General features: G+C 32.8%; 1 protein-coding gene across 10 annotated transcripts in view; it reads left to right on the top strand.

Annotated features, from left to right (window-relative positions):
* LOC144847378 (MAP kinase-activating death domain protein-like) overlaps window positions 1-19,297 on the top strand; it is a 39,516-nt gene that overhangs the window by 6,407 nt on the left and 13,812 nt on the right. For 4 of the 10 annotated variants that reach the window (XM_078703685.1, XM_078703680.1, XM_078703681.1 and 1 more), the window contains exons 4-15: window positions 1,110-1,241; window positions 3,367-3,480; window positions 7,261-7,341; window positions 8,032-8,061; window positions 10,893-11,186; window positions 11,998-12,325; window positions 12,637-12,791; window positions 13,686-13,772; window positions 16,314-16,872; window positions 17,047-17,158; window positions 17,502-17,679; window positions 18,036-18,351. In XM_078703685.1, the coding sequence (XP_078559811.1) occupies window positions 1,110-1,241; window positions 3,367-3,480; window positions 7,261-7,341; window positions 8,032-8,061; window positions 10,893-11,186; window positions 11,998-12,325; window positions 12,637-12,791; window positions 13,686-13,772; window positions 16,314-16,872; window positions 17,047-17,158; window positions 17,502-17,679; window positions 18,036-18,351 (2,386 nt within the window). The remainder of the gene's footprint in view (window positions 1-1,109; window positions 1,242-3,366; window positions 3,481-7,260; window positions 7,342-8,031; window positions 8,062-10,892; window positions 11,187-11,997; window positions 12,326-12,636; window positions 12,792-13,685; window positions 13,773-16,313; window positions 16,873-17,046; window positions 17,159-17,501; window positions 17,680-18,035; window positions 18,352-19,297) is intronic. The other 6 variants (XM_078703687.1, XM_078703686.1, XM_078703683.1 and 3 more) reach the window with 5 other exon arrangements.

Raw genomic sequence — 19,297 nt, 5'->3', positions numbered from 1 at the left:
TTTGATTAAATGTGGAATTATGAAACAAGTGAATTTAATCTAATTAATATTATTTCTCCATTCATAAGTATTATTCATCAATTTTTTTTTTACATAAACACATGGTAATTTTCAGTAAGTTAGACTCAAATATCTTAAATTTTACTAAAGACAGTTGATATTGTAAGTAAATTTTACCAAAGATTTTTATGATGATTGCACTTTAGAGTTACAACACGCTTTCTGTTCTTTGTTGATTGCATCTATGGATATACGTCGTTCCTTCATATCGTCACTGTGCTAGTTTTTAAGTGAACAGTCCATAATATTTTTAGACGCAGAGACAGCAAACTACTCTGTTTCCGAATATGATTATTACGATTGTCAAAAGCTGAAACAAACAGTCTAGATATTGCTGTATTTACCAATTCATAGAATAATTTACTCAACTATTTGCACAGAATATATGATTGTTTTTATGACCGTAATCAAGCATAATAAAAACACAATAAATAGACCTTGGCAACAATATTAGCTCAAATAAATTCATAAATTCATGAAACAAATAAGCAAATGAAAAGAATATTATTAATAAACACAATACAACATGTTTATTTGTTAGGCAGCAAATATATTTTGTTTAATTTACAGAATAATACAGTATTATTATATACCATATTCATTGTTAAACTGTCAGATCAGGTGTTTTTTCCAATATTTTTAAAATGAGATTCTATAGTAAAGGTGTAAATTAAATGTTTTTATTTAGAAATACATTCTGAACTACCCAGTGATATCTGTACTACTGTACTACAAAAAGCAAAATATATGATTATATAAAATAATTTATAATAAGCTCAATAAAATCTATCTATCCTTTGGCTGCGGAGCAGGCGATTACAAGATTTTTCCAAGCACTTCTTTCTTGGGCAAGTGAGGCTATTTATTCAGCTTGTATCATGCCTTTATCATACCCTAGAACATGTTGAACATACTGTAGGCTGAATAAGATGTTCGAGGACGTGCAGGCCTCCTTTTGCCATGAGTTGGTATATAGAGAGCGTATGTTCTTGCAGGCTCTTTCTCTTGATACTGTGTTAATAATAATAAGTGTAATGTTTTTTTTGTAGGTTGTTTTACAGTCAAGAGATTATAATGCACTATCAATGAGTGTACTAGCATTTGTTAATATGATATACCCAATGGAGTATATGTTTCCAGTTATACCATTACTACCAACATGTATGGGATCAGCAGAACAGGTACGTACAGTATGGTGTAATATCAAGTCTACAGCGTAATGGGTCTTTCACACCTGATCAGACATTGTCCGGTCCGGCGAATTGAATGTAATGTTTCGTTTTCATGACGCTTCATGCCGGACATTTTATTTGCCGGTGCCGGATAGGAACCATGCCGGAACAGGTGTGAAAGACCCTTAAGGGAGTACAGTGGTTGGGAGAGGTTGATTTTAAGGTGGGTATTGAATGGTGGAGATGACGTAAGTGAGTGTCTTCGAAACAGCATACACCATAGTAACTGAAGTCAGATATATTGCCACTTTGTCCATTTTTTAAAAAATTTCAAACTCAACCTCTGTACTTTTTACGTCCGATTTAATATCAACAAAAGGCTAGGAAACTTTTAACAAGTTTGATTGAAATTGTACCTGTTTCAAAATGCGATATCATTTTGTATAATCCATTATAAAAAAGATAATATAAAAGATGCTTTGAATTCAAATGGCATTACTGTAGGTAAAACAAAATCAATTCAATAACACCGTAAAATAAGTTATGTCTTTAACATTATAAATTTCCAATGTTTTGTCAACTGTAAACGTAACACAATTAGAACAGATTGAGCAAAGATATACGATACGATGCCCACACAACGATTAGAAAACGAAGAAGCTATTTCTAACCAGTCATTACCATCCATTAAACATAAATTATGTAATATAGGTGTTTCATTACAGTTTAATATGCTATTTATTATTACTAATTGCCTCCTGTATCAAACTACATTGCAGTATGTAAAATATGCATTCAATGTGTATGTTAGCGTTCAAATTCTACAATTTTTCTTCTTGGTTTTGAGTACAGTGAGATACTCTTAATATGGCAGAGATATGCTTAAATATAGTAGTGATATGACTAAAGCTTTGTCAACACTATCAACATTTATGTGACAAATACAAATGTGATGTGCCCATTCAGTATATGGACATGATAACATTATCACTGCCATATTTGAGCATATCACTACCATATTGGGCACATCATATTTTTGTGTCAAACTAGTTTGATAGTGTAGACAGAGCTTTTGTGTGTAAGTTCATTCTTCAGTCAAAATGATATCAGTACAAGGAGGTTAGTAGTTTCTCATAGACCAGTGGGATCATAGAGATATTAGTGAACTATAATACTGTATCTGTATGATGGGATGAAGATTCAAGATAACTTTATTAAAATATAATTTAAAATCTTCCTCAAGGCAACAATAGCAGAATTGTGCCAACAGTGATTTTGTTCATTACTGCAAACCTGACATACAGATACAGTTACTACTGTTGAACATGACCTTCTTCTTTGCATACAGTATTCCTGATGATTATTTTGTGTGCCATCCTATAATCCTTAGGTGTGTCAACAGCTTTCAACTCAAGTACTACTGTAGTTCAGAATAGAACAGATTGTGGTGGCAAATTTTAAATTGTTTATTCCAAATTATAAACGTTTTTGTTATAAATTTATTTAAAAATTGAAGGATAATCAAGTTTGCGTCTATATTGTAAATCAATCTGGTTGATATTCATTGGATTAATAATGGATTATTTACACCATTATTGGCTTAATCTCTTAGGACATCCTTAAGATAATCCATTTGTATGCAAATTTAACAGGATTATTTCTAATATCCATACGTAGGTTTCAGTATCTATAGTAGGTACTTGGTCTGCCATCTAAAAGCCAAGATAATTGATTATGAACAAGTTCCTATATTATCTAACCTGCCATCCTTTTGAAATGGTCCAGTACCAAAGGTCTGGTATTAATTAATTAAATGTATCTTAAGATTAATTAATCAGTTGTCCAGACCTAATAGTTGTTTAGTGATTGCCGTCTTCTAGTCTGTACTTAGTACATTGTATCCATGGTATCTCCATAGTTAATCTCAGTGCACTTGCAAAGATTACTGTAGCCTTACATTGAACATGTGACAATAAATTCATGTTTATTTATTAAAAGTACACTACTGTACATTGCTTATTTTCAAATGTGTATTCATTGATAAGGTTTAATGGTAACAATACAGTATATCAAAATGTAATTTTGTCTTTTTAATGTTTAATTGTATTTAATTGATATTAATATTTTGTTTTAGTTGTTACTAGCGCCAACACCATTTGTTATTGGGATTCCTGCAAGTTTTCTTCTTTACAAGAATAACTTTGGTCTGCCTGACGATGTATGGCTGGTGGATCTGGATTCTAATAGAGTAAGTATCATTACAATACATTAATTTCCAACATTATTGATCACAGATTTGTCATCATCTATTCTGTCTTCATCAACGTTACTCAAACTCTCAAAAATAATCAATTACAAAAACTGGAAAGAACAAAATATAGTACTGTACGTTAAGCATAGATTTGAATGTACAGTATTGTAGTTTTCCGGTATTCTATTCTATGGTGATTAAACAGACTAATTTGCATAATAATTTTAGTCTCCTTCTTAAATACTAATAAGTCATTATTCAGTCAGCGACCTTGTATTAAAATGTAATTATTGTTTTATTGATGAAAGCCTGTAGTCAATGGAAATTGATCAGATAAAGGTAAATTAGGATGAGAAATATATTTAAACGACGAATGAGTAATAATAATAATAATTTTTTTGGAAGCTACATTTTCAAACATTGGCACACTTGTTCAGCTCTATGTGTCCAGAGTAATTGAAATAAGTATAACTATAAGTATAGTCTATAGTCATATTTATTGCCAAGGATAACCATAAGCGATTTCATTCACTATCCTTCTAAATCCTGTTCACAAGACAAACATTACACAAGATTCTCTACATAATAAGTCTTTGGGAGTTGTAATTTGTCATTTTTCATTAGAAGCTAAGCATTATAACCACCAAGCCACAACTCCACTGCATATAAAATTTATTGAATTAGATTAGATTTGGATTCAACCAAAGTGTTGTGCCTGCCTTTATGCATTTAGGGAGGTAAAAAATACTAAAGCGTAGGATATACCACAATCATCATAGCAGTTAGGCATAAATACTCTGATAGAAAATAATAGCCTATAGAACATGCACTTGAGATAACTAAAGCAAATATAATTTTAGTTAAATTATAAAACGTAAACATCCTGAAATTCTGTGGGTGGTGGTTAGATAAACATTTCTGTGCCGTACACAAAAGGGTCGGTTAAAGGTTGTTAGTAAATTTGAACATGGAGTACTAATGCTTAACATTCTAAACAACCAATTTAAATTAAATATTTGTTTAGTTTTGATCAAGTTATGTATGCCATGGGTTTAAAAAAGCAAGATTAACAAATATTGTGATAGTAAAGCAGTGACCTACAGCTGTACTACAGTACATGTGATTTGTTTAAAGTACATCGAGTATAGTTCACTCATTTGGAATATTCTTACAGTACAGTATACATACAATGGCATGTTTATACTGTACTGTACAGGTAGTACTGTTATGTTAGTGGTAGTATGGGCCTAATATCTAGATTAGAGAATATAGAATATCATCTTCATTGCAAAACAAGTATTTACTAGATTAATAGCTCTGAACTTTTAAAAGATGAACTGACCAAAAAAAAAAAAAAAAAACATAAATAAATTCTCATCTCCTGGAAATACATTAGTGTCGAACTTCTTTATGCTCTGTGTGTCTTCAGGCATTCTCTAGGTGGCGCTCTGTATTCATAATCTTTCCGACATGCTGTGGGTGGTTCATTGAAAATCAATAATTGCTATAGAAACATTAAGCCCACTCATAGACATTAAATATGGACCATGTACAGTAATATGGATTTATCACAATTTGTAAGAAATGATAGGCAATGATATTCAAATCGCTATTAAACTAACCTATATCAATAAATATAACTTATACTCATGAATTTTAAGAAATAAAATCATTCATTCATAAGAATTATATATTTTGTACATTTTGTTTAGACAATAAACTGTTTTTACAATTTGAATTCAATCAACAGGTCTGTGTAAATTAAAAAGTAAATTGTATATTAAATTACTGTATTTCAATGGTTATAAAAAAGAGACTTCAACTTCTAGTGTGTATGTGATTACACAATACAAATACTGTGTACTGTATGTGATTACACAATACAAATACTGTGTACTGTATGTGATTACACAATACAAATATTGTATACTGTATGTCATTACACAATACAAATACTGTGTACTGTATGTGATTACACAATGCAAATACCGTGTACTGTATGTGATTACACAATACAAATATTGTATACTCTATGTGATTACACAATACAAATACTGTGTACTGTATGTGATTACACAATGCAAATACCGTGTACTGTATGTGATTACACAATGCAAATACTGTGTACTGTATGTGAGTACACCATATAAATACTGTGTACTGTATGTGATTACACAATACAAATGCTGTGTACTGTACATGATTACACAATGCGAATACTGTGTACTGTATGTGATTACACAATACAAATACTGTGTACTGTATGTGATTACACAATACAAATACTGTGTACTGTATGTGATTACACAATACAAATACTGTGTACTGTATGTGATTACACAATACAAATACTCTGTACCGTATGTGATTACACAATACAAATACTGTGTACTGTATGTGATTACACAATACAAATATTGTATACTGTATGTGATTACACAATACAAATATTGTATACTGTATGTTATTACACAATACAAATACTGTGTACTGTATGTGATTACACCATATAAATACTGTGTACTGTATGTGATTACACAATACAAATACTGTGTACTGTACATGATTACACAATGCAAATACTGTGTACTGTATGTGATTACAACATACGAATACTGTGTACTGTATGTGATTACACAATACAAATACTGTGTACTGTATGTGATTACACAATACAAATACTGTGTACTGTATGTGATTACACAATACAAATACTGTGTACTGTACGTAATTACACCATACAAAATACTGTGTACTGTAAATGAGTACACCATACAAAATACTATATTAATGTATTACAACCATGTTAATTTACCTTAGTAGACATAGACATCACTTTATTCATCCATAAATTTGGAAATTACAGTGTTCTTAGATTTCTCTCTCAATAAATATAAAAACATAATTAAATAAAGACAAAAGAATATAACTAACAAACATATCTTCTATTGAAAAGGCCAATACCTCTTGGAATGAAAGAGTTGGGATATCGGTTCGTGTTAGCCGCCGGTACCCTCAGTCTACCGCTGCGTTGTTCTACCGTTCTACTACCCATTTAAAATGTTAAAGTTTTTAAGAAATTACAGTTTGTGACATTATTGAAAGCTTTGTATCACTTTATCAATTGAATGATTTAGACGTTGGAAATGATAGAAAGCAAATTTAAGACGTTTGATATCGTAGAATATTATCGTTTGAAACACAAGCTGAATTTAGGATTATTCATGTCATGTGTGGAGGCGATGATTTACAGTAGACATTTAAAATAATTTAGCTTTATTCGAGGCCTAGTTTAGTAGGAGTATTGAAAGCAAAATGGAGGCGTAAACACTAAAGAAAACCTCAAAATAATAACCTACAAAACATTCAGAAATCTATCGATACTTTTTATTTGTTTGTATTAACCATGTTAAATGGCCAACTGAGACAAGTTTACTTCTAGGTTTGTCCTCATGTTATACTCTGTATTATTTGTATGGAATTTAATGAAATAAATAAATGTTGAATTGAAATTTATAATTTGTTTAATACAATCTAGTTCTGTTTCAAATTCTTTCTGGAATATTCAACATTTAAGTTTTATTAACCAGCAAAATTCTAAACATTCATTTACTGGATCACAAGTTACTTTTATTGTGGGGTTGTAAATCATCTCTGTCATGTCAATGTCATCAAACATTATATAAGTACTGTGTATGTATGTATGTATTATGTTTTTTAGATAGTTTTTCAAAAAAATTGTGGATTTTGCTAATTTTTCTTTTTTTTTATTCATAGATTGTATCACCCACTGATAGTAATTTTCTACCCGAGCTACCTGAACCAGAAGGATCGACTTTGAGGGCGCATTTGAAGCAGGTAAGATTACGAAAAAAGGATTAATGGAACGTCATTCTATCGTCAAGTTTATATTAAAATATCTTTTGGTGAAATTGGAAAGATTATCAACGCTTCATGCAATTATTTTGTTTTGTTTTGTAAAATGTTTTGAAAATACTGTAATCCGAAGGATTAGTCCAAAGTATTAATCCAAATAATCTGGATATAGTAAGATTGCATGCTGTGAATATTGATTAATCCCATTGATTAGCAAGCATGAGTCTTTCTCATTATCTACCATTCTCACCACTTTGTGGCATGGTGTATAGTACATCACCAAACCTGTAGCCAGGGAGATTCGAACCAAACCCCCCTCTTTTCTTGTCCTTTTCAAACTGAGTACAGGTACTAGTAGAAGTCATGGTAAATATTCCTAACTAGCCTACTGTACCTCATGATAGCTTTTTTTCCTTTTGTGGATAAAAGAACATCCTTATTCAAATCCTGGCTATGGGCGTGATAAATAGAAAATGCTATAGGTTAAAAAGCAGTTCAAAATGCTTTGGTTTATCACTAATATAGAAACAAAAAACTTGAACTGTTCCTATGAAGTTTTCTAAGGACATCATTACATCCTATCATTCATCCTATATATCAAATCAGTATTGTGTTTGTTTTACTCCCTCCCTGACTTATGTTCATATTTTGTTTTTGCCCCCACCCGATCAGATCGTTTCTACGGTTCAGACTGAGAATGGGGTAAGCTTTGTAATCATAATCAGGCATTTGCATATTTAACATTTTCATCTTTGACAAACCAATCTTAAATAATCCATCCACAATTATTCTTTGTGGGGAATTTTTCTAAAAGATTGCATGAGGATAATTTACATAGATTTAAAAAAGAGGTGACATAGGAGCTTTTAAACATTCCTCACGCTTAATTGAAATATGTCAGACACGTACATCACAAAACAGATTGTTCATAGCATACTGCATGCTCACTACTGCTGTTGTCATAGCTTGAACTATCTACCAACATTCAGAAATTGGCGGTGTTGCAAAAGCTACCACAACAAACAGTGACATGCATATAATGCAAATGAAAGCTTTTCATATGTTCTCAAAAAAATTTTCATCTGTGGTTTCAAATATATATTAAATAAATCAATGTTAACTTTTTGGTTAAACCAGTTGACAAGTACTTACTTGCTACGTTTCATATGATTAATTGTCACTAATATTGCATTGTACACTGTGCGTCTGTTCAGGCTTCAATTTACCCGGGTATTAAGCCTTGTCTACACTACCAAAAAAATGTGATGTGCCCATGTATATGGATATGATGATGTCATATCACTACCATATTTGGGCATATCATTACTATATTTGAGCACATCACACTAGTTTGATAGTGTAGACAGAGCTTTAAAGTTGACTTCCAGGACCAGGTAATGCTAACTTTGGTGGAAAGAGCACCAACTTACTCGGGTAAATTACTAAGCATGAACTTGCCCTATAGCTTCTTTTCCCCATCATTTTGTGAGAAATGCATAAAATTGTAAAATTAGCGTGTGCTGACATTTTCTTGGTACATCTTATTACAGCATAGCTTTGGTTTAACCATATTTATTTGGTATAACCATATTGTTTCTCCTCAATTAATAGTTTTTGACATGCTTCAGTTTTCTTAGAATGGCATATGTTCTAAATATTTTTATTCAAATTTTATGATTTTTTAGAACGGTGCATGGTATATGTCTATATATATTTTTTTATCATCATATTTTTATTGGGTTTCAAATTTATTTTCTTCTTTTTTTACAATTGTTTTCACATAACAATCAATAAATTAATTATCAGTCTAATAATGTTCACACTTTAATATTAATCAAGTTTAATCACTAATTACAATAATTATAAGTAATCCATGGAGAAATAAACACTTTATTTCTTGATGATAATTCTTGATAATTAGCTTTATTAACAACTGACCTTAGAAAGATTTCACCTTTTCATATCAACTTCATTTTCAATATTAAATTCATAATGAAGACTATCTAAATACTACTCTATAAATTACTTCATACAATTTTTTTGTGAGAGCATTTGATTTGATTTTCTATATAATGATATTAAACATGAATTAAATTCTAAATTGTCGTAACCCCATTCAAATCGCCTAGAGTTTACAGTACACATGGTGTGCACTAGGTGATATGAAATGTGTATTGGTAGGTAGGTGGTAAGTGGTCTATGTTGGGCCTGGGCGCAATATTTCTTTTCGTACATACTGTAAGTTGGGGACCCCTTGTGAAACGTCACAAAATGAACATGAATATTCATTAGTCATATCCATAAGGTCTGACGTAAGAATTGAGCTAACTTCAACTCGCTAATGCAAACGATTTCTGTCGAGCCGTCTGTGTAGTCGAGTGGATACGACTATGGACTTTACATGTTGATGTATGGGGTTCGACTCCCATGAGCTACTTCTTTTACTTTATAGTGAGAGAGAGAGATTATTTAGAGGGTTAGGTTTAGTTATATTTTTGAAGTAGTTCGGCTATCTTTCACATAGTGTCCCCAACTTATGTACGAAAAAAAAATTTGCGCCCTGGGCTCCAATTTCACAAATTGTAATGCAAAAGATAAGTTCAGCACTTCATTTCACTACCTTTAGGCCCTCTTATTTCTAAATCCTGGATCCACCACTGAACAGTTCAATGTAACTGTAGTGTACTAGATGGAAACAATGTGCAATGGTTTAATGCCAAAGGAATGTTTGTTCTTGGTCCACTGATTCCATCTGTCATTACAAGCCCGAACTAAGATTACAGATCTAAAGTGGTATCTAGTATATTACATTAACCAACCAAAAAAAAAAGAGTTTTTAGTTCTGGGCTAGGAACATACATCAAGTAGTAAAATGTGGTTCCTTTTTGGTATCTAAATAGGTGGTGATGGTTTACTATTATTGGTGGAGGATTTTTATATAACCATAATGCTTTTAAAGTTAATTTACCTCATAAGCTTTAAAACATAATGAGCTAAAAGCATTGTTTGTATACATAATAATTGCTATTGCTATTAAGCAACAATAACATGTCAGTTTCCAGACTATATGCAAATTTATATTCACCATCATATGATACAGCTGTTACTGATATTCATTATGTTATTGAACCGTGGTTCGCACTTTGACGTAACTATGGGCTTGTATGTAACTATGGGCTTGTAAATGGGTTGCGTCAAAGTGGGAACCATGCTTTACAACCCTGGAACATTACCAAGCAGAAGAAATTGTGATTTTATGGACGTGACATGATTTTACTCATCATTCACTTTTTAAGGGGTTTCCCCTGAGTAGATATTGGTTGTAGTGTTAAAACATACATTGCCCAAGCTTGCTCATTTCACAAGAAAATGTACCCTTAATAGTAGTGTCGCAAAAGAAGAATTTACTACTGTTATCTTTTCATCATCATCATCATCATCATCATCATCATCATCATCATCATCATCATCATCATCATCATCATCATCATCATCATCATAATAACAATTTTTTATGTCTTTTTTTCTTGCAGGCTTTACAGAGTATGAACATGTCTCCCTCCCCGACAGAAGAACGTACGGAAGAATTCTTTGACAACATCAATAGCAGCGCCCTCATATTCGGTAATGACGTTGCCTCGGTAGATGTTGCAACAAGAGTAGCGATCGTCAAGTTTTTCATGTCGCCAAATGTGATAGCCAATCACAACGAGCATACGCGGACGTTGCGACTTCATCCCAGACCTGTGGTTGCTTTTCAAGTTAAAAACTTTTTGGAATCTAGGCCGAAGAAAACTGAGTATATAAATAGCTTAGCAAAGACACAGGTTAGTGACTACGATTTAAGTGAAATGCTTATGTTTTGAGTTTCAAGTAAGCAAGATAATAGAGAGGTTTCGCAATCTTACGAATACGATAACGAAAACGGATACGTCACGCACACGTATTCGTTTTCGTAAGCCATCAAAAAATCTGTTTCGCATGGCAACGAAATATCGAGGCGCGTCCAAAATATGACTGCGGTAAATTTGAGCGAAGCGCAGGTACGTGTTGCTTGATGCTTGGCTGCCTAGGCCTAGCGTAACTGGGGAGCGAGTGAGGACTTTAAAAACTGCTATTTATCTAAATTGACCTGGCATTTTAGTAAATTACTTTAGTAAATTACTTTCAATAAATCTATAATTATATTATAATCATGAATCATTCCTAATTCAAATGCAAAATGTGCAAAATAGATCAAAAACTATACTCGTTTTGTAGTTACGAATATGACTGGTAATATTCGTCAACACGAATACGCTTTACGAATATGAAATGGGGATCAGCTCAAAAGTTTCACAAATGTATGACGTATCCGTTTTCGTTATCGTATTCGTAAGGTTGCGAAACCTCCCTATTGCTTGTCTTTTGTTATGATTGTCTATGGCATAGTACTTATAGTCCATTATGATACAGTGATGTTCTAGGATCATTTTACTTTCATATCTAGTCTTCCCTCTAGAGAGCACGGGCTATTGTCGGTTTATCCAGGTAAGCTAGCACTCATAGACTACTAACACCACTATTGGTTTGTGTAATCTGGCCTTTATATATATAAAAAAATATGTTTCTAATAGATTTTCTTTTGTTTTGTTTCAGGCGATAGAATATTTTGGGGAGTCGTGTTTAAAACCACTCAACGTCACTTTTCTTAGAATACAGACTGGTGTTTATGACCCGGCTATCATCGGCGATAAAGCAAAATGGTTTGGCCACCAATTAGTAGCAAATACATTTCGTGTTTACTCCGAGAACTCGTCGTTGGCAACGGCGATTCAAGGCATGATGTCTGCTGATTCTGATTCGTCAAACCCGACAGATGAGAGTGGAGAAGACAGCGATGGGGGCAGTACAAGTTCATCATATTCATCGTTGAATGATTTTGTGACAGATATGAAGAATAGTGACATTCGGGGAGATGCACCCGGTATGCTGTGATTTCACCTTTTACTCAATATCTCTATTGATTCATTGATCACTTTATTTCAGAATAAAAATTCCATATATACAACAAACAATACACAATGGAAAATCACACTAAAATAGGATTTGAAGATCGTAACAGTATCTCCATAATTATTTTTCTAATATTCCAAGTGGCTGGGGTTGGGCACAGCAAGGGAAATGTACTAGTATTCGGAATACAAACTCTGTTCGAAGTCTGTTTGAAGCAAAATTCTCTTAAATCTATAATCTACTAAAATCCATGCAAGTTGTAATTGATTTTTCATTCTTCAGAGCACCAAGATATCCTTCACAGTGATGTAAACCAGCTAGAGATCTACCATGCACCAGACACACTTCAAATGCCGTCAGAGAGCCAGGCCAGTGACTCTGCATACTCTGTGCCAGACAGTGACTCATCTAGTAGTCAGGATGTTCCACCATATGATGTAAGTTCAACACAGATCCTAAATCTAACTTTTCTCAACTTGTTGTTATTAAGTAATGGTTTTAAATCTGAAAATGAATCTAGAGAGACAGATTTCACCATTAATTGCAGCTTTATATTCATATAGCTCTTGGATTAAAATAAAGCTCTGTCTACATTCAAATTTTATGTGACAAAAAAATGTGATGTGGCTATATATGGACATGATGATGTCATATCACTACCATATTTGGGCACATCATACTTTTTTTGTCAAACTAGTTTGATAGTGTGGACAGAGCTTTAGAGATATTATGCATTGCTTTTGAATAATGCTAAATTGTTTAATTATGCACTATTGTTATTTATGCTTTTGATATAATATTTGCATTTTGATATTTTTCAATTCACACTATGTATTGCCTTTGTGGAAACCTATTTGTTTTTTTGCATATTATTATCAATTATTTAGATGTGTATAAAATGTTGACATGGAAATAAGAACATTATTAAGTATTTTGATATATAACTTTTTTGGATTGCCAGGGCAGAAGATTAAGTTTGTGTGTGCATAGAGAAATGATAGTTTACTGTAATATCTCTATGGTGTGTGTGGACAAGTGATGACTTTATAAATTCATATGAAATAAATTATATATATTTTCTGTAACTTTAATACCACATCAGTATATAAAGCTCTGTCTACACTATCAAAGTGTGATGTGCCCAAATATGGTAGTGATATGCTTAAATATGATAGTGATATGACACCATCATGTCCATATATGGGCACATCCCAAAGTTTGATAGTGTAGACAGAGCTTTTGTGATAATGCATCATGATTCTATTCTTGTTTACATCTGACCTTTGAACTCTTGCCCATTCTTTCTATCATCTACTTTCTCATTGGCTCAGTCTTCTGACGACGAGGCAGACGGAGAAGATGAGGAGGAGATAAATTGGCGGGTATGCTGTCAAAGTATTAGTAATCCTTGTCGTAGAGTAAGTCTCCCCCTTTATGTTTAATGGAATATTCCAGGTGGTTTGGTGGTGAAGGATGGAACAACGCGTTTATACAGTTGGTTTGTTTATAGTTTTTAATTGTTTGGAAATTATGATAAATAAAACCATAATATTTAGGAATTGAATTAATAATTAATATTTCAATGACATTTAAGCCTATAAATATTAATATAATAATTTATTATTGAATAATATTTTCAAAGTTTAGATACAAATTTTCCATTCTATATGTTATACGTTATAAATAGGAAAATATATGAATATGATAAACTCTATACCAATATTATTCAATCCATGTTGGATCATAAGGAATTTGACTTTGAACTCTGAAATGTTAAATGTTTTTTGAATTTTGTTGAATTTGATGAATATTATTATGTTGAAATAAATTAATGTTGTTTCCTAAAAATAAATATCACATGATGAATATAATCATTTTCTCATTAAAATAAGTGCCTACTTAAAAGATTAAAAGCGATACTTTCATGTTTAAAACAACACCATCATTGCCAATCAATTAAAAGATGATATTGTTCAGAAACGGTAAAAGTACACTCCTTAATATTGATAAAATCTAGTCTAGTCTGATTAGTCTTTTATTAACAATATTAGATATTCATATTCTTGTAAACTATATGATTCTACACATTTCTATTGATGTTGGTTAAAATGATTTAAATGATAATAATGATAAATCCTAAAAAAATGATAAAATTGATAATTAACAATTCAATCATGATAAAATAGTGAAACATAAAAGAAGTTTAAACTACTGAAACATCGGAGTCCGGAATACAACAACGTTTTCTCCTTCATTCTTTCATTTTTCAGTTCTTTTTCTTTCATTTTCTTGCATGTTTCATTTTTCCCAGAGTGCTTTAGATGTAGCATAGTCATGAATATTTATGATTTGATTATGAATATGTATAATGTGTTGGTTGATTGTTTTGCATAGCTTTAGTTATTACAGTATTAATACAGTAGGTCTAGTTGTATTTTATTTCTTTTGTGTTATGTTATATTCAAAGGGAACAGTTTGAGGATGTCAATTCAGATGCATCAAATACATAAATGAAAACTTGTGGAATATTTTCATTTAAAAAAAATAATTAGCAATAACTACTGATCTAAATTTGCAGATTGCAGGAAACATAGTTTTGTAATGAAAATGTTCCAAGCTATCAAAATGTGATAGTTAACAGCCAGAGAAAAATGCCAATATATATACTGGCTTGAAGCATAGAGATATTATTAGTTACACCCTGCTTGTTCACGGAATACTGGAAATATCTACGAATGGAATATGGAACCAAAACATAGATATTTCCCGTATTTCGTAAGAACAAGCAGGGCGCAACAATTTTATCTCTTAGTCCATATTTGATGGTTGAAATCACAACTATGCATGTGCTCAACGATAAAAATACAATACATAACCAACATGCGCGTAGAAACATCAAACAGGTAATATATATACGGGGTATATTACCCTTCTGATCCGCTTTACTGAGTAAATGGCCGTAATTATTATACGGAATTATATCTCATACATATTGACCAATCGGATTACAGAATTCACGTACACTAAGAGTTATATTTCACTGTATCTGGTATGGCATGAGCCAATGAAATTGAATTATTTACTTAATACTTAATTAATAATCTGAGGCAGGGCCATAGCCACCAGCACGGTTGGTAAGGTTTCAACCTGACCCCAGAGGCCTTTGACAACCCAGTGACATGAACAGAGATTGTTGCCTTTTCTTGCAAAAACCGCACAACTTTATTTCTTTTGACTATATCACTGTAAGATCAAAGGTTAAAGCTGTTTCACAATTATATCGAATCTGTAGAATATTGCAGTGCATATTAATGACTACACATCTGTCAAATTAACGTAATCCATATAAATAATGTAATCTCAACTACACTGACACAAACTTGACCTTTTAAATTGTTAATTCAATAAACAATGCAATTGCTAATGCAATAACTGTTTACATAATTACTTACTAATGAGCGGTGTTGTAGTCACGAGAAATAAAATGGTGTTGTAGTCGCAAAATGAGGGCACTTGCAACCTCTGTGCAGGAAACAGGGTTGTCCAAGCCCATGTGAAAAAGTGGCCGGCCTTGATGAGTATGGTTTTACAGAGTATTACATTCCGAATGCTATATTAATCATAAAAGACAACCATAGATTCAGATCTAGTAAAATAGGATATGAAATGTCCATATGAATACAAAATATGAACACACTACTTTTCCTATGATAATATCCATCAGACCAAGGAGGCTGCCCCTGAAAATAACTTATGATGTAGTCTTGTTTTCTTCATTGCATTTTAGTACTAACTAGCAAGGCTTTTTATATTATTATTTGTATACTGTAGTTATATAATGCATGTTGACCATTATTGTAGAATAATATAGACGATAACATTAATAATAGTTATAGTATGGGATAAACAATGTATTTTTTTCTATCGAACATTGAAACATATTTTATTTATTTCAACAGCCAAAAAAACCAGTTGAAATTATCGAACCATCGGGCAATGACACTGATGCAGAGATTGACAGCTTAAAGTATGATTCTGACAACAACACAACAAGCACCATCAAGTCTACCACATCATCTGAGGTCATCAAAGAGCAACCAGGTCAAGTTGACGAAGATAATAACCAGATAAAAGTACCGACAGACGGAAATGTTAAAAAGATAACGCTACGGCAAGAAGGAAAATCTCAGTCAGTGGACGTTGGACGCCATGACCCGGCATCTCCATCAGTTTTAGAAAAAATGACGGCGCTGTTTAGATCTGAATCGAGCGATTCGTCAAATCCGCCGTCACCTGTGAAATCGAAGAAGTCATCTCTGTTACAAGGGATCATGGACTTTGCGATGGATTCGAATGAGCGCCCTAAATCACCAGCATCTTCTAATGGTGCGGAAGTGAACTATAGCCCCAGCGTGACCTCGGATCCGGGGCCTTATCGTAGCAGTAGTGGCGTGTCTAGTATGAGCACAGGCATGGGAATTCCCACTCGCAAGAAAAAAACATCTCCATTTCCTACTAGTAAGAATACTTAACTAATGGCAAATATCATATTTTGAAATGACATGAACTCATTCAAATTAAAAATGTTTCTTGCATTTTTACCATGCATGCTAGGAGTTTTAGGGCCTTCATCAACAAACAATAAAAAACAACTACCTGTATAATTGAAATTTATATTTTGTTCCTTATCAGATACACGGAAATCATTAGTTGAAAGGTCTCCACTAATTAAGCATTCATCGACCAAAAAACCAAATGAAAAAGAAAAGAAGAAGTTAAGTACTAATGATGAAAGACCAAACAGGTAAAGTATTGTACCAAGTAATATCTGGTATTATCCTAGTCAGGACATTGCAGAACGGTATGTGATAGAGTATTAGCTTTAGTTTCAGTGAAAATAAATGTTGGCTGACTCTAGTTGTGGATACTGATGACGGCATGTGGCAGAGAACAGGAAACTTGCAAACTAACTAAAGCTCTGTCTACTAGTTTGACAAGAAAAGTGTGATGTGCCCAAATATGGTAGTGATACACCCAAATATGTTAGTGATATGGCATCATCTTGTCCATATATGGGCACATTTTTCTGTCACACAAAATTTGATAGTGTAGACGGAGCTTTAAAACTTAATTTTGTCTTTTTGCAGTGACAGTCAAATGTTCCTAAAGGATATAACAAGAGGCGTTTTAGAAGGAAACAACGTCGGTTGGTTTAATTTCTCACGTCTTAAGAAATTGATGCAGAACGAAAATCTTCGAGCACAAGTCATCAGTCAGCTTTATCCACAGGAGAACACAGTTACAGAGGACTACATTGAGGATATGGTAAGTACTTTCAGTCTCAGCCTCCTGTATGGGCAATTGTTTGTTCTAAGACTAATGTTTCCTAAACAAAAGAAGAAATATAACTAATATAGATTTGGTCCTGTGTCCAGTTAATGGTTCATTTATTCTATGCTATTATTCACAAACTGTTTCTAAAACGTTAATAGATATAACTCAGCTTTGTTTGTTTCCAATCCATAGAAAGAAGTCAATATATGTCTTTAGGCACATGTGGCCAAGGATTACCAATAGTAAATTAATCAGTGTCCTATTGGTAGGTGGTAATCCTCCTCAGATACAGGGGCTGTTTTGTAATGGGTTTGGAAACTTAGTAGTATTTAAACTTGTTGTTACAGAAAGTGACCAAACCAGTGTATAAAGGAGTGGTTTCAGTCCTTAAGGCCATCATAGCAGGCCTGGAGCATTCGTACGAGGTACATGCAGCCGGTGGAGTGGCGAGTGCTTTCGCTCTCCTAGAGATTGCCCACACTCACTACTTCGGTAAGGAGCCTGTTAAACCCGCCAAGGTGAAGGACACAAAGCATGCTGGGATTGTTGATGGGAGAGACAAGTCATTGTATGGGTACAGTGGTAGTGGTTATCGTAAACGTCTTGGTGGTGGGGCTATAAATACTCATAGTCTAAATGAGGACAACTTTATAGCGGCCATAGGTGAGAGGCTTAATGCTGTTGCTTTTGCTAGCTTCCCTCCCCCTGTTTTTTGTTTACCCTTCTCCCATATGTAAATCATTGGCAATTTTTTTCCACATTTTTCATAACCAATAACCATTTGCACCCATTGTGTGAAACAGGGGATTCACTTTCATTTGTCTGGTTCTATAGATAGTACTTAGTGGTTCACTGTAAATATGTTTGTGGAAGGCAATATTTAGTTATTAAAGTATATCAATCAATGTTTTACTGGTACATCTTACATTATTGCAATGTTAAACCCTTTTTAGGACGAGAATCCATTAAGACCCTCTTTGGTAAGACAAATATAGTACATAGTTTTACCAAAGGGGTTTGTTAAAAGTCCATCAACTATTGCAATACCAGTTAAACAAATAACACAATTTCTATCAGCGTTGATTGATAAAAACTATATGTTGTTTTGCCACAACACTTAAACACTCATGACAATGAGGAATCACTTAATCAACATTTTCTTTACTACAGGGTGAGTGATGTATGTTTAAGGTTTGTATTGCGAATGGCTTGAGAAACCGATAATATTAACAATTAACATGCTTTTGAATAAAGTCATGACACGTCACTTATAAATGTGAAGCATTATTTTTACTTTTAAAATAAAGTTATATAGTCAATATATGATAAGGCCTACACTTATAGCTTGAGCTCTGTCTACACTATCAAACTAGTTTGACAAAAATAGTGTGATGTGCCCAAATATGGTAGTGATATGCTTAAATATGGTAGTTATATGACATCACCATGTCCATATATGTAGTGTAGACAGAGCTTTAGACAGATCAACAGCTAGTTATCATCAAGTTTATGATTAGAAACCAGTCTTGGATTCGAGGCTGGCTGTTTGTGTATAATAATCGTGAAAGAGTGAAATTACACTCTTTTCTGGTATAATTGAGTTGTTCAG

The sequence above is a fragment of the Antedon bifida genome, chromosome 7 (assembly GCF_963402885.1).
Source record: "Antedon bifida chromosome 7, ecAntBifi1.1, whole genome shotgun sequence".
NCBI lineage: Eukaryota > Metazoa > Echinodermata > Crinoidea > Comatulida > Antedonidae > Antedon > Antedon bifida.
Note: the sequence above shows the minus strand (reverse complement) of the source record. Positions and strands in the feature narration are given on the sequence as shown.